This window comes from Aulonocara stuartgranti (genome assembly GCF_965226115.1).
Source record: "Aulonocara stuartgranti genome assembly, chromosome: 9".
Taxonomy (NCBI): Eukaryota; Metazoa; Chordata; class Actinopteri; order Cichliformes; family Cichlidae; genus Aulonocara; species Aulonocara stuartgranti.
In genome coordinates, this window is record NC_138960.1 from 6328125 (window position 1) to 6344411 (window position 16287).

General features: G+C 40.7%; 1 protein-coding gene across 6 annotated transcripts in view; it reads left to right on the forward strand.

Annotated features, from left to right (window-relative positions):
* pde1ca (phosphodiesterase 1C, calmodulin-dependent a) overlaps positions 1-15663 on the forward strand; it is a 35632-nt gene extending 19969 nt beyond the window's left edge. For 4 of the 6 annotated variants that reach the window (XM_082545834.1, XM_082545837.1, XM_082545835.1 and 1 more), the window contains 8 exons: positions 1498-1599; positions 2000-2120; positions 3566-3647; positions 6269-6389; positions 11030-11190; positions 14225-14524; positions 14909-15073; positions 15607-15663. In XM_082545834.1, the coding sequence (XP_082401960.1) occupies positions 1498-1599; positions 2000-2120; positions 3566-3647; positions 6269-6389; positions 11030-11190; positions 14225-14524; positions 14909-15069 (1048 nt within the window). In that variant the 3' untranslated portion in view covers positions 15070-15073; positions 15607-15663. Of the gene's footprint in view, positions 1-1497; positions 1600-1999; positions 2121-3565; positions 3648-6268; positions 6390-9007; positions 9257-11029; positions 11191-14224; positions 14525-14908; positions 15074-15606 lie in introns of those variants that run through there. The other 2 variants (XM_082545836.1, XM_082545839.1) reach the window with 2 other exon arrangements.
* Positions 15664-16287: the final 624 nt, after the last annotated feature.

Below are 16287 nucleotides of genomic sequence, written 5' to 3' on the forward strand. Positions count from 1 at the left end.
GCCACCTGGGTTGGCTGGTAGACTGTTTACTTAGCCTAGCAGGGCGAAGGACGCTGTCTCAGCTGAACTCTGGACACGCACACACATACATATACACTGATATGCACACACTCATCCCCCCTCCCTTTCCAAACGCCTTCGTTGCTTGTTCCCTCCTGGGAACACGGCAGGTCTGAGCCCGCGCTGGAATGGTAGCGCTGGGCAGGATGGCTGCTGTGTTTGCTTCGGATTACTCCTCACCCCCCACCCGACCCTGTGGCTTTTCACGTGCTCCATAATGTCGTGCTGTGGACATTTATGTGCTTTTTTGTGCAGAGGAGTTTTTTCGTTTCCTGTTCTCATGCTGTCCTCCCAGGAGCCCAGCATGAGCAGAGGTCTCTTTTTTTCCCATTGTAGTGTATATTTCAGTGTGTTTTTTTTTCTGTAACGCTACCGATCTCCGACCTGTATCCCCATGTGATGTCTGTGTTGTGTGTGTAAGGTCGGGGGGCATCTCTGAATCGAGGAGGCGGCCTAACAGTACATCTTTAGCCATCTTACAGTGCTGTGATTCCAGCCCTTCCCCAACTCTCTGTCAGTGCACTCATGGCCATTGATCACTTTGATCAATGATCAATAGGCTTTGATCAGTCGTTGTAGGTGGTCATGAGAATTTGCAATGATTAACGAATTGACCTCACAGTCCATTGTTCATTCAGTGGGCTGGTTTCAGTTACTGTGCAAATGTATTGTTTATAAGAATGAAAACTCTACGTCCAAAGGAACAAAATCAACTTTTTGGGATTTACTTAACTGTATGATTGAACATGCATCAAGACATAAAATAAGGTGATATCTTAAAAATAATAATTAATATGTATTTCTATTTGTATTATTTTTCTGTTATTTTACCAATTTTGGTAATATAGCATACACCATTTGTAGATTACTAGTAGATGTTATATACTCTTGAAAAAATCATTCATATCATTTCCCCACCAAACTTCTATAATTTCACAACATACCTGTTAGTTAACAAACCCACATAAAATTACAGAAACTTTACTTCTTTTAGTAGCATTTTGGGGTCATTTTACGCTCAATGCACCAAATGTGCATTTGAATGTGTATTTAGTGCACAAAATTAGAATTCAACAGTTTTATCTTTTAAATAAACAAGGTAAATATATATGAAATTATGTTAAACTTGCAACTGTATTTTTGCACTCTTTTTCTGTGTAAAAAGTTTATTTAAAAATGTAAAACATGTTTATTTACAGGTACAGGTTTTTTATTTTATTTTTTATTACTCATGTTAATTTACAGACTTTGACAGTTTTTTTTTTAAATAATCGTGTTGATATTTCACATATTTAAAAATAACAGGAAAATACTGTATCATTTATGAAAAATTCTGTTAAATGACAGATTTCAGATTCAGTTCCTGAATCCTAATCCTTTCAGATTGCTATTATTTCTAATTCTGGAATATTTTACTTTCTACATTTATTTTTTCAGAGAACTGCGAGCCTTAGTAGTGGATATGGTATTGGCCACTGACATGTCCTGCCACTTTCAGCAGATCAAAGCCATGAAAAGCCTCCTGCAGCAGTCTGAGGCGTGAGTAATGGCTTCCAAACTCTTATTATAATCAGCAGTAAAGTATGAAAGACTGGGATAAAGATATTTTTGTTAAATACTGTCAGCAACGTTAATGTGTAGCTATCATATTTGATGGATGCTTGCTGAAAATCAGGAAAATTCTGATCTTATTTACAGAGTCTCTATATCCAAAAGCCAATGGCCAATCTTTAGCTTTACTTTCAATAATTCTTTTTTCCCTTGGAAAAGATGAAACTGATTTAGCAATCATGGTTTCTCTCTAGATCTTACTCTCGGAAGTTTCATTGCACTCAAAAAGTACACTCATATTTACCCAATTTTAATGTACTTTTCTTTGGGAGCTGAACAGCTGCTGTTTGTTTACACCCACCAGTGACTAACCACTCTTTATTCACAGGATTGACAAACCAAAGGCTTTATCATTGCTGCTGCACACTGCTGACATCAGCCATCCTGCCAAATGCTGGGACCTCCATCATCGCTGGACAACATCCCTGCTTGAGGAGTTCTTCAGACAGGTAGTCACCTGAAAAATTAGCACCTACCTCCTAGTCCCTCCATTGACACTTTATTGTGTAAAGGAAGTGGGAGCCATACTATAATGATGATAACCTTTTATCGGACACATAAAACAAACAAACCAATATATACATATACACAGCTAGCTGGATATACTTGTACACACACATGCTCAAACAAAATTTCTGTGACATGAAATAACCACTCAATCATTAAGTCAAAAATGGAACAGAAGTATGCACAGACTTATTTACACCTTGCCCATCTACTGAAGTAAGGACCCTAGAAGTTTTCATATGCTGCCAAAAAAGAAACAAACAAATAAAAAAAACCTTGAGCTTTGTTTTGCTGTAATCTGCATCTGCAATTACAGTACAGTCACAGACAGGAAAACAATTACTGTTTAGGACTGACTGCAAAAATAGGAATATTAATCTACTGCAGTTCTTTAATTAAACTTAAACACTTCACATGTGCAAGTTGTATTACAGCTGAATACGGTATTTCAGAAAGGTATGAGTAATGTTATTGCAACTTAATTATTGGACCACAGTAGTTTACCATGCAGATAACATTACTCTTCAACAGCCAACTAGACATAGGGTGAAAAAATTATGCTTTGACATAACAAAATAGAAACATTTCTTGCCAGGTACAAACATTTTGTTTAGTCTCCTATTGTGGTGGAGTCTGTTTCCCATTTCAGTCGATGTGGTTTTCAGAGGAGGCTTGCATTCCGTCTCAGTTCATAGTGTCTAATAAAAGGCATAAAATAAAAGAACTTTTATTTTATAAAAGTTTTTAAGTCACTTCATTACTTTTCTAATTCAATAGAATTAAAAACAGTGTTTCAGGGAAATTGCATTGGTTAGTTGTACACATAATAACTCTTACATATACACATGCAGATATACACTCATCCCCCCCTCCCCTTCCAAACGCCTTCGATGCTTATTCCCTCCTGATGCAGATGGTGGATCAAAGGGGACCAGCGCATATTCTGCAGGCCCGGATGCGCTGTCTACACTGGCTGTCTCTCACCTTTTACCTTTCCCTGTTGCTTGTCATGCGTTTCAGTGGTGTATTAAGATTTTTTCATGTGCTATGCGCGGAGGAGGGTTTTTTTCTGTTCTCAAACTGATCTCCCAGTAGGAGCTCAGTCTGGAGTGAGTTCTTTTTTCTCCTTGTCCTTCCTGATGTTGTGCATTTTTCCATTGTTCGGTTCCGGGTCGCTGCTCGTGCGGCTGACCGGCCAGCTAAAGTAACAGCTGTCTAGCCTGACCTGTCTCCCCAATGTGATGTTTGTGTATTGTATGTACGGTCGGCAAGGTCAGTCTCTCTTAATTGCCCCTTGGGGATAAATAAAGTCTTCCGAATTTGAATTACAGTGTACATTATTGAGGCCAACTGTCTTTGTAAACATAGCGGTGTCATTTGTTTTCAGGGAGATAGGGAAGCAGAGCTGGGTCTACCTTTCTCCCCTCTTTGTGACCGCAAATCCACCATGGTGGCCCAGTCCCAAATAGGTAAAGTTCTTAAATACAGTTAATGCTTCTTTCTAAATGATTAGCATATTTTGGATACATTTTAAGTTTTGTCAAGCAGCAGTCAGTGACCAATAACAGCCAAGTGAATATAATAATATTTTTTCAAGTTCATTTTTGGAAGAATTGCAGTGCCTACAGATAAATGTGGAATCTGAATATCATGAAACAAAAATACTAGTAAGTCAAAAGAGTTAATATTCAATTCAGTTTCAGTTTTCAATTAAATTGTATTTATACAGTGCCGTATGCAGTATACAGTTATTTATACAGTCTAAGACTGTCTAAGACTGTATAAATGTGATGAAATGTATAAAGTTATGTTTATGTGTGTCAGTCCAGTTTGTGAGTGTTCAAGAGTCTGGGAGAAGAAACTGTTTCACAGTTTGGAGGTAAGAGAGGCTCCAATGAGCTTCTCAGCTGTTCAGCTAAAATATACCATTTATAAAGCTCTCACCGTTTTTTGGACAGCCAGCAATTTACCACCTGCTGCAGCTTCCTCTTATCCTCCACAGTATAACAGTTGAACCAGAGTGTGCAGCAGTAGGTCAGAAGGCTCTCAATGGTGGATTGGTAGTAGTTAATTAGCAGTCTCATGGACAATGTTCCCTCTAATTGTTCATGTATCTGAGCAAACACACAAACTCCCTGAGCGGTCCCTTGGACCACTATGAGCAACATTAGACTTGTGCACTGTGGTCACGCCAGCATCGAATCCATCCAAGTTACATGGTTTATTAAAATAATCAAATTACAGCATTTACATTTATGCTAGATTACTTTTAATGAAGTACTTTAGCCCACTTATGAAAATTTTAAAAAGTCTTCTTCATGACCTGTGTAGTATGTTAACACTATTGGTAAAATTAACTTGAACTCCAATTTTGAAAACACAATTTTTTTTTTTTTTATAAAGCTCTGACTTGTATTATGAGTAAACGTCGCAAATCTCTCACATCTCAAAACACCGCCATAACTCCTAAAACTTCCCCCCCTTCCTAAACAACTAAATGCCATGTTGCCATATCATTTTTTGATTGGTCGACAGTGTTGGTCACGTTACTTGAAAAAAGCTCATACTCTCTCCCGCACTCGATATATTATCCATTGTTGCCACAGCTGTTGCCACGAACGTTGCACTCGCTTACGTCATTGTCATGAGACACTCTCGCAAAAAAATCACAGTTTAAGTAACGCAGTAACGCAGCGTGCTTACGGGAAAGTAACCGTAATCGAATTACCTTTTTTGCAATAGTAATCCCTTACTTTAATTGGATTACAGAGATTACAGTCAACCAACAGAGATGGGCAGTATCTCTGTTGGTTGACATGGTACATTTTCCACTAATAGGAAAGGGTGTGGGGTTTTTTGGTTTTGTTTTTGCTCATAGGCGGAGAGCGCTTTTGAGCGCTTTCCTTATAAAACGCTGTTTTTACCGTTTCTTCCCGCATTAAATATAAACTATATATAAATTCCCGCAGTAAATATAAACTATGTAAATATAAAATATATAAGTAAATAAAGTAAATATAGTATTCAGAAAAAAACAGACATTGCATATATTTTTTTATCATAACTCTGTTTTTACGTGGCCGATCAACACAATTTATAAACTGGTAAAAAGTCCACATGTTTTCCGTCAATTGTTCCGTCTGTCCTACTCACATCTCCAATGGTTGTACACGTTATCATTAACGTGGCTTCACTCCACATCAGCCACAACGCTTTGCTAGCTAAAACGCCAGTGTCGGCACATAAGGACGCTGTCATAGCCTGTCAACTATATTGATTTGCTGCGTATATATGAATGTGAATCGCATCATTGGCTGGAGCAGCCAGTCGCTGGTCACTTACTGACTTCCACTGCAAAACAGAATGAATTGTTAATGTATTTATTTTAATTTTAATTCAGGTTAGATTTTTATTTTTGTGCACAACGCAGATTTTCTGTGCGCAGAGACCGTGCGAGCAGTGAGCACAGATTGCACAGGCGCGCAGTTTAGAGGGAACATTGGTTATAAGATAAGATAAGATAAGATAACCTTTATTAGTCCCACACGTGGGAAATTTGTGGTGCATTTATTTTAGACATGTCACATATGAGGCAAGCCAAGACCTCAAATCAAGTGTTGCATGGGCCAGTTCGCTAGGTTTGTGACCTTGAGATCGTGGCTTGTAATCAGAAGGTTGCCGGTTCGTGAATGTGAATAAATGGGTGAATGGCTGAATGTAGTGTAAAGCACTTTGTGGTACTTAGGGACTTTACACTAGGGACTAAGTAAAGCGATATACAAATACAGGCCATTTACCATTTAAAGTTTGCATTACAGGTTGTAATTATACATGATCAATTTGTCGTTCTCTTAGGGGCTGCTAATAATTGGTACTTGATCAGGAATTCTTGTCCCTAACTTCATAGGTTTGAAAATGTGATGAATCTATGATTCTGCTTCCTCCTTCCATGTGATTATTCATATGATGAAACTAACTATAAATGTCAATTTTTGTGTGTAATATAGAAGGCTCTAATAAACATTTGTTTCTTGAATTAAGTGGGAGAATTTAAAAAAACTGTGCCAATTATGAATGTCTGTTTTTGTAGGATTCATTGATTTCATTGTGGAGCCAACATTCACTGTGTTGACAGAAATGATCGAAAATATTGTGACACCACTCATCGAGGAGACCTCTCGCTCTGAATTGCCTGTCTTCAGACAGTACAGGTGATCCACACAAAATTCTCACTTTCAGTGCAGTCTTGTTAATGTGTGTGAATCTGTCTCAGTTGCTGTGTGTACTCTATATAAAAACCAGTACAACTACTCTGAACTAAAAGTATTGTCGGGCTATAGGCCAGAGAAAAATGAAGAGTAATACATATTTATAAGGCACCTGTGCTACCGGACTTGTCTTCATCCAGAATCCCCTAAAGTAGACATTAGTGTGAAATGCCATTGTGGGGGTTGATGCCAATTCAAGTATAGGCATCAACCCCCACAATACCACAATGCCCACAAAGCCTCTTTTTGAAATGCAAGAGCAAAAAGTAGAACTGGTTAACTTAAAATACAGTTCTACCACCTAAAAACATTTCTGTTTAGCTTTTACATTAGAATTAGAATTAGAATTAGAATTCAACTTTTTTTGTCATTGCACATGCACAGGTACAGGGCAACGAAATGCAGTTTGCATCCATCCAGAAGTGCTTTAGTGATATAGATATATTACAATATATATTAGCAATAATATAGATATGTGAGTATATTACAGAAATGGGTCTATTATGGTATGTTATAATGTACACGGTATGAAGTATGTTGTGAATATTCTATAACTATAAGTATGTACAGGCTGTAGTGAGTACAAGCTATGTACAGGATATGAACAGGATATAAATATGAAAAACTATACAGAATATGAAATAAATAACTTTACAGGAATCTGAGATATACAGCTATACAGAAATGGGAACTATGCAAGTTGTAAACAGTTGTAGGGTTAAAAATTATCGTATGTACAGAATGATTATTTACACAGAGCTATACAGTAGTGCAGTTAAGATAAGTGAGGGTGTAGATAGTTTCTACAGAGGCTATATAAAGTGCTAGTGGTTGTGAGTGGTGGTTCAGTCCATGTTATTATTGTGTGTTTGAGGGTACAGTTGTCCATTGTGGGTGTGTGTATGTTCAGTCCATGAGTTTAATGTGGGTCAGATGTCAGGAGGCAGAGTTCGGGAGTCTGACAGCTGTGGGGAAGAAGCTGTTCCGGTACCTGGTGGTCTTAGTCCGGAGGCTCCTGTGACGCCTCCCAGAGGGCAGGAGGGTGAAGAGTCCATGTGATGGGTGACTGGGGTCTTTGATGATTTTCCCAGCCCTTTTCAGACACCGCTTCCTGTAGATGTCTTTTATGGCAGGAAGTGGTGCTCCGGCGATGCGCTGGGCAGTTTTCACGACCCTCTGCAACGCCTTCCGGTCCGAGGCAGAGCAGTTCCCGTACCAGACTGTTATACAGTTGGTCAGGATGCTCTCGATGGTGCAACGATAGAAGTTCACCAGGATGTCTGAGGACAGGTGGTTCTTCCTCAGAGTCCTCAAGAAGAAGAGGCGCTGGTAAGCCTTCTTGACCAGCTTGGAGCAGTTGGTCGTCCAGGTGAGATCCTCGGAGATGTGGACTCCCAGGAACTTGAAGCTGCTCACACGCTCAACAGCCGTCCCCTTAATGTGGATGGGTGGATGTGGGTCAGCATTCCTCCTGTAGTCCACAATGAGCTCCTTGGTCTTCTCGGTGTTAAGCAGCAGGTTGTTTGTGTCGCACCACTCAGCCAGACAATCCACCTCCTCCCTGTAGGCGGCTTCATCGTTGTCACTGATGAGGCCAATCACCGTGGTGTCATCTGCAAACTTAATGATGGTGCTGGAACCATCAGCAGGTCTGCAGTCGTGGGTGAAAAGGGAGTAGAGGAAAGGGCTCATCACACAGCCTTGTGGTACACCGATGTTCATCGTGATTGTAGATGAACAGTGGTTATCCAGCTGGACATGTTGGGGGCGGTTGGTCAGGAAGTCCAGTAACCATTTGCAGATGAGGGAACTGATGCCCAGGTCTGTCAGTTTCCTGATGAGTTGTGAGGGGTGGATTGTATTGAATGCTGAACTGAAGTCTATAAACAGCATTCTGGCGTAGGTGTTGTTGTTGTCCAGGTGTGAGAGGACAGAGTGCAGTGCGATGGAGACTGCATCCTCTGTGCTCCTGTTCTGGCGGTATACGAATTGGTGGGGGTCCAGGGTGGGGGGGAGACAGGATTTGAAGTGTGCTAGGACCAGCTGCTCTAAGCACTTAGTGATGATGGGGGTGAGTGCTACTGGGCGGTAATCATTGAGGCAAGATGGGTTGGAGTTTTTGGGTATCGGGACGATGGAGGTGGATTTGAAGCAGGCCGGTACCACAGCGTGGGCCAAGGACAGATTGAATATGTCTGTGAGCACTCCTGCAAGCTCCCCAGAACACGCTCTGAGAACACGCCATCAGGGCCTGCAGCCTTGTGGACATTGATCCTGCTCAGCACCGCTCCTACATCGGTGGGGGAGAGAGTCAGAGGTTGGTGGTCTGGCGTCATGTCTGCTTTGGTTGTGGTTGTGGGGTTCCCTCGCTCAAAACGAGCATAAAAGTTGTTGAGCTCGTTGAGGAAGGAGACATCAGAGGATGCGGGGGAGGGTTTGGTGGTCCTGTAGTCTGTAATGGTCTGGAGTCCTTGCCACATGCGTCGGGGGTTGGAGTTGGAGAAGTGTTCCTCTACCTTCTTTTTGTAATGGTGTTTGGCTTTTTTGATGCCCTTCTTTAGATTAGCCCTGGCTGTGCTGTAGGCGTGTGCATCTCCTGACCTAAAAGCGGTGTTGCAGGCCTTCAGGAGGAGACGAACATCCCGGTTCATCCAAGGCTTCTGGTTGGGGTACATGGTGATCCGTTTCTGGGTGGTGACACTGTCTGTGGTTTCGGAGATGTAATCCAGTACAGATGAGGCGTACTGGTCCAGGTCTGTGTGGGTGAACATATTCCAGTCTGTGTTTTTAAATCTGTCCCCTCTGGCCACACTTTAATTGTCCTCACAGCAGGTTTCACACGTTGGATGAGTGGTGAATACCGAGGTGTGAGGAACAGGGAGAGATGGTCCGATTAGGTCAATAAACATTTTTTTTAATTGAGAACATTTGTCTCTCAATGTTGTATTAACAAAGAGACTGATTAATATATAGTACCATTTGACTCTGAGCACTTAAAGTGCTTAATACAACTTGCCTTATTCACTTCTTCTATGCTTGCTATCTAATGTTCACACTCCGATGGATGCGTTGGATATTGGATGCGTTGGATGCACAAGGATATTTGCAAACTCCAGAACCCAGGGACTGAACCAACAACCTTCCAAGTAGTAGAGCACCTACTCTACCTCCTAAGCTACAGCCACCCCTGTAGCGCTTGGGGCTCTTACATGTAATCTTTTTCAATATAATAGCTTTTAACTCAAAAGTACAGTTTTTAAATTTAATGTTGCTGAAACAACAAAGTAATAAAAAAATAAATCTATCTGATCGAGAAATCACTCTTCTTTGGAAAAAGAGAGTTTATTACAGAGAAATGGCTCTTTCCAAAATAAAAGCTATACTATATGCTTCTTCTGGGCTATATTCTCAGCAGCATATTAAACATATCAGGCCCCCATAAGGAGAATCATGTGCTAACAGCTGTCTAAATGACTCGGGTAAAGTTTGTAGCATGCGTGCTTGTTGTTTTTGTCTGTTTCCACTTGTCTTTGCACTAGGATGATATTGGCGTAAATGTGCAGTCATATTCGTTGTGTTCCCACTAGTGCTGTCAGCGTTAATCTCGTTGAAATGACATCAACGCCACAACACGGCAAATCTCCGTTAACGAGCTACCGCGGATCGCCCCGTGCGTGGGGCTGGACGGCGTCAACACGTGCGAGCAAACTGCGCTAACGTACTAGTTCCCACCAATTGAGCATTGCGTGGCACATCCAACATACTGTTTTACTTTTGTTCATGACGCGCTTACCCTTAGGGTCATGCGTCACATGAAGACCAAAATAGTTCCAAACGCCAGATCTGATTGAGGGTGGGGGAGGTTCAATTTGGCATGTTGCAACGAGCTTAGCTTCTGTCTCGCTAGCTTGTGCTGCGCTCAGTGGATCTGCGCTCGACAGTGCAGCCTAGGCGGATAAGTCGAACGCAGATCCACTGAGCTCTCAACACAGACAGCATCGTCAGAAGAAAAGTTGATAAAATAAATTAAAAATTTTGTATTGTTTGATACATACGCGTACCGAACCGAAAGCACTGTATCGAACGGTTCAATATCGATACGAGTGTCGTTGCACCCCTAATATATATCTATATCGCTCCATATATATCTAGATAGATAGAGTTACAGTTAAATTTACCGTTTACTAAAATGCATTACTTATTATTTTTTGTCTATGTAGGCAAGACAGTTGGCGTCGTAAGCCACCTGTTCAAAGATGGTCATTCACAGTGGACATAGAGGGCTTCTTTCACTCCGCTTTAAAACCTACTGTCTTCTCGGTCTAAAATGTGAACATTGGCATCCTCAAAAGACTGACCTTTTTCCTTTAAACGGGACAAGACTTGGCTGTCCATCTGAATCTCCAATGAGAGATGAAATGTTTTCGAGGAAACTTAAAGAAGTCCAGACGCTTTTCTTTTCAAGCTCCCTAGACTCCGTCCTTTAAGTTTACTGTTGGCTAATTTTTACCATTAACTGCAGTAACTAACAACTACTCACTATGTTTAACTATATTTAACATTATACTTGTGTCCTGTCATAGTTTCAACAGTACTGGAAGTGACGGAAAGCAGTCCAGCATGAAGAGTACACACTCAGAAGGCAGCTGCTCTCTGACCACAGTGGACTTCAAAGGTTTCAGGGGTACATGGAATCAAAAAATTCATCAAAACAGGGAGACATGGAGGGACCAAGCAGGAAAAGGTAGCTGGAACACAATATAACTGACCTTTAGAATACACTTCCATTTTTGCCTTGAAATCCAGATTTTCTAATTCAAATTTATGAACTGCAGGTTAGGCTGTCTTCTTCCCACCGTCCAAGCACAGGATGTTCAATGTACTGTCATTCATAGGGTTTTAGACACTGTGGTTTTAATTAGAAGAGGCTGTGTGTGAACATTAATGTTATATACCTTGTGCATTTAATTCAGGAGAATGATTTTTCCTCCACTTCAAAAGCATGCACAATGCAGAGCAGCTACTTTTAACTTTACTCCCGAAAAGGTTGATGATCTTGTTAATAGTGTTATATGCTCACTGCATACAAGCTTGGATATTGGGGCTCCTCTTAAAAGGAAGGTAACAAACCAGAGATGCTTGACTCCCTATAGCTCAAAAATATGGACCTTAAAAGAGATGATTCATAAGCTAGAGAGGAAATTGTGTTGCACTCTTTGTTTGGCCTGTAAAAATACTTTTCCAGGCTAGGACATCTTACTATTTGTCTCATATTGAGGAAAACAGGAACAACCCCTGTTTTTTTGGCAGCAATTTAGACAGTCAGTTAACTCTGTTGAGCCAAATACTCCTTGAACTTTAATTCAGTTTTATTTATATAGAACCAAATTCCAACAAGTGCCACCTCAAGACACTTTATGTTGTAGGATAAAAACTCTACAATATTCGGGAGAAAAACACAACAATCTGATGAGTCCACTTGGCAACAGTGGGAAAACCTCTAGCAGCCTGAACCTTACAGCCTAACTAGAGAGAATTTAGGTCACCTGATTCAGCTTTATCAAAAAGGACGGTTTTAAGCCGAATTTCCCATTCTAATTTTAAATCCTGCAGTTTCAGAGCAAAGACCTCTGTCAAGTTGATATGGGACTATGGGGTCTTTAAGAGAAAAAGGGGCCTGTTTATTCAAGGCCCTGTATGTGAGGAGATGGATTTTAAATTTGATTCTGGATTATAGGGAGCATATAAAGAGAAGTCAATTTGGTACAAATATTCTCTTTTGAATCCCTGTCAGACAAGATGTCTATAATTTAAGAGATTATATCCAAATGCAAGAAAGAGGTCATATGCACATTGAAGGTAACAATTACAGTGTGGAGCTAAACAGAGACTACACGAGAGCTCTCACTTCTCACTCCAACTTTATTTTTGACCTGACAACAACTGACTACACTGTGCCACAAAACTCAGCAACACACTTCCTGTACAATGGGTGGAGCCCTCCAGAGCGCGGCCTTGAGTTAATGGTGAAACCGCTCGCACATCCCGTTGGCTTGCGGGTGGTAAGCCGTGGTTTGACGGCCTGACAGCCTAGGCCGTCACAATCAAAAGGTGTGTGAAATCTTGTGACTGCGGCAAAGGGCCAACAAGATCAAAATGCCTACCAGGGACACAGAAGGGTTCGAGGGGCTCCTGTGTGTGTGTCTATCGATCTTTGCATGTTGGCATGGAGCACACGCCGCTGTCCAGTCCTTCACCGATTTGCGAAGGCCCGGCCAAATGAACGTGGCACTCACCAGCTTAAACGAGGCCCGGACGCCTGGAGGAGAGAGGGCATGTATTGAGTTGAAAACACAACGACACCATGAAAGGGGATCCACTGGGTGTGAGCAGCCGGTGGAAACGTCACAAAGCAGGTGAGGACCTCCCTCCCATATGGACCTGCCCTCCAGCACGAGGCCCTTTCTCCAGCTTTTCGGCTCGCTCCACGTTGGAGAGGGCGTAGCGCCGAAGAAGGATCTCTTTAAGGGTGGGTGGGTCCCAGAGGAGGGTCATCGCACGATGGTTGAGCGAGCCCACCACATGGTGATACTTTGTATCGTCAGTCAAGATGCCGCGAAGGGCAAACTGAGCCTCCACGTGCACGAACCACGACGGGGGATCGTGGAGCCAAAAGTCCGGCAGCTTAAGCGCCACAGCAAACACAGCTGCAGCAGGAGGCGAAGGGCCAGCGGTTGCTGATGCATCCAGAGTGGAGCGGGCATCATCTTCATCTCGTAAGATGTTCAAGTCAGGGGTCACCAATGTGGAGGTAAACACAGACGAGAGCTCTCACTTTAATCCAACTCCAACTTTATTCTTGTCCTAACAACAACTAACTACATCGTGTCACAAAACTCAGCAACACAATTTCTGTATCTGATTTCTGATTCAAATAAACAACCACTGAGGGAGTAAGTGTTTAGTTAGCTGGTCTGCATTGTGTACATGATATTAAAGGAAGCTAACAGTGGAGAAATTCCATCCTTATTTTTTGCTACAGGACTTTCAGAAAGACTGCTACTGTAATGAAATGTATTCCCCACTGTTATATAATCAATTATTGTAAATATTATTAAGAAACAATCACACAAAAAGATTTTCACTTAATACAGTATATAGTTAAATCTTTATTTTCTATGCTGTATATCAGAATAAGGTCTGGAGTTCGTGATGAGTGGTGGGTTCGCATTTTGAAACAAGCTAAATGATTATAACAATAGAATCATTAAATCCAAGGTTAGGGCTGTTGTTTTTAGCATCGAGATGGATGTTAAAATCACTTACAATAATTTTTTATTTTTTAGAACAGAGCAATAAATCGGCAAATTGTCTGAGAAATCAGATAGAAACCGAGTACGAGGTGGACAATGAGTAGCAACTGAATTTAGCTGTTGTTGAAGTGTATTCTGTTTTCACAGCGATCCCAATTGATCTTTCTAAATTAACATAAATAATATATTTCTCTAAACCATAAATATGTCTTCTAGATCCATTCCTACAGGAATGTTCAAATAGGTTTTGCTACTACTAAAAATTAGATGCAGATTATTGTGTAGGTACATAGTGAATGTAGGATCTACTGTTGTTGTGATTTGGCACTATATAAAAAATGAATTGAATTGAAAAAGGTAAGTGAAGATGAAATGCTTATTGGATTGTAATGAAATTGAACGGAATATCTGTCAGTGTCAAGCCGTCTGAATTAAATGAAACACAATTTTGTTTGGGTATATCAGTTGTAGACCTGGAGGTAAAGGTCACCGAGATGGCAGAGGAACATAGCCAAGAAGACAAAGAGACAAACGGTGGAAAAGACACAAGCACAACTGTTGACGGAGCCAACATGGGACAGGGGAAAATGAAAAAAGAATCTGCGGGACAAGAGGTGCAGAACAGGAGACAGCAAGAAGAAAGAAAGACTAAAGATGAAAGAAACAATAATCAGGCTCAGTCTTCAAGCATTCTGCTGAAATCAGTCCCTGATGCCATAAAGAAGTCACCTGATGGACACATGAAGAAGCAGCAATCCCAGAATGGTACACACCTCTGAGTTTTATTGTTATTTTTTTTATATTGAAAGCACCTAATTAAACTGATAAGAATAGATACAACTTTACCTTTAATTCACAAAATACATTCTATATGTATTTATAGTATATATTTTACACCATATTACATCTACATTAAAATTTAATGTTAATGATATTATGTTAGTCTGATTAGGGTTAACCTCACAAAGTTTCTATAATTAAAACTAATATGAATAATAGTAACATCCGGGTAAAGGTCTATTAAGATTGAAGTTCTGTTTTTCAAGAGTGATCTGGCTAAGAGGCCATTTAACAATTAGTTTAACATACAGTTGTTACACATAAGTGCACACAAATGCCTTGAGTATGAATTATATTTTGCCTCCACAGACCCTCAAACTGTTTTCCCTCTGATTCATTATTGCAAAACACCCACCTATTGCGCCAGCTCCTACAGACTCATCAGGGCAAAAGTCATAGAAATATGGCCTATTGATGCCAGGACAAAAGCCAGGAGACTGCAACGCTTCTACTTGCATCGACGGAAATAACTTTGTAAGTTTGAAGTGTATAATAATGGCATATTGTGTGATGTACTCCTTCATCACTCTGCTTCAGTTTTTTCTTTGTGAATAAACTCAGAATTCCTTTCTCAGTACAAATATAATTACTTGCACTTAGTTTCCTTATTTGTATTATTGTAGGGTCTTTGCCTTATATTAAATGAATTTTATTATTATTATTATTATTATTATTGTTAAGAACTTAAGTTATTAAGATCCAATGAAAAAACAATTATGCTGCAATTTACACCATGGATACTATGTTTTTGTTTTTGTTGCTAATAAATTTCCCTATACCACATCCCATAGCTTGTGAACTTTCCTTTTTGCTAAAGCATATAGTTAGGGCTGGACCAAGTGACCCTGAATCCTCCCTTAGTTATGCTGCAATAGACGTAGGCTGCCGGGGGATTCCCATGATGCATTGAGTTTATCCTTTCCAGTCACCCTTCTAACTCACTATGTGTTAATAGATCTCCCTGCATTGAATCATATCTGTTATTAACCTCTGTCTCTCTTCCACAGCATGTCTTTATCCTGTCTTCCTTCTTTTACCCCAACCGGTCGCAGCAGATGGCCCCGCCCCTCCCTGAGCCTGGTTCTGCCGGAGGTTTCTTCCTGTTAAAAGGGAGTTTTTCCTTCCCACTGTCACCAAAGTGCTTGCTCATAGGGGGTCATATGATTGTTGGGTTTTTCTCTGTATCTATGAAGCGCCTTGAGGCGACTTCTGCTGTGATTTGGCGCTATATAAATAAAATTGAATTGAATTGAATTGAATTTCATCTGAGGTCAATATCAAAATGTTGTTACCAAATGGAGAGCTTGAACAGGGGGAAGGAAGTGGTGTTTTGCGAGACTGCCTGACATAATTTTGGATGGATTTCTATGACAGCTGCACATTGGGAGTTGAGGTGAAAGTCCCATTCATCCGGCATGACTTTCAGTGTGAAGAATGGCAGGCTATAGCTAGAGTGTTTGTTGTAGGGTGGAAACAAGCTGGTTACTTCCCAGTGAAGCTTGCAATACCCTTTCTGGAGGAGATATTGTACGGCTCGACAACCAGTAGTTTAAAAGATTCCTTTCTTTTGTGCGTCTCACAAGAAGAGCGATCTGTTCTCCTGAAGGCTTTGGATGACTTCAATTCAGTGGATACAGATGAATTGCTGGAAGTACTTGATGCACATGAGTGCAAGCAGGTTCCTACCA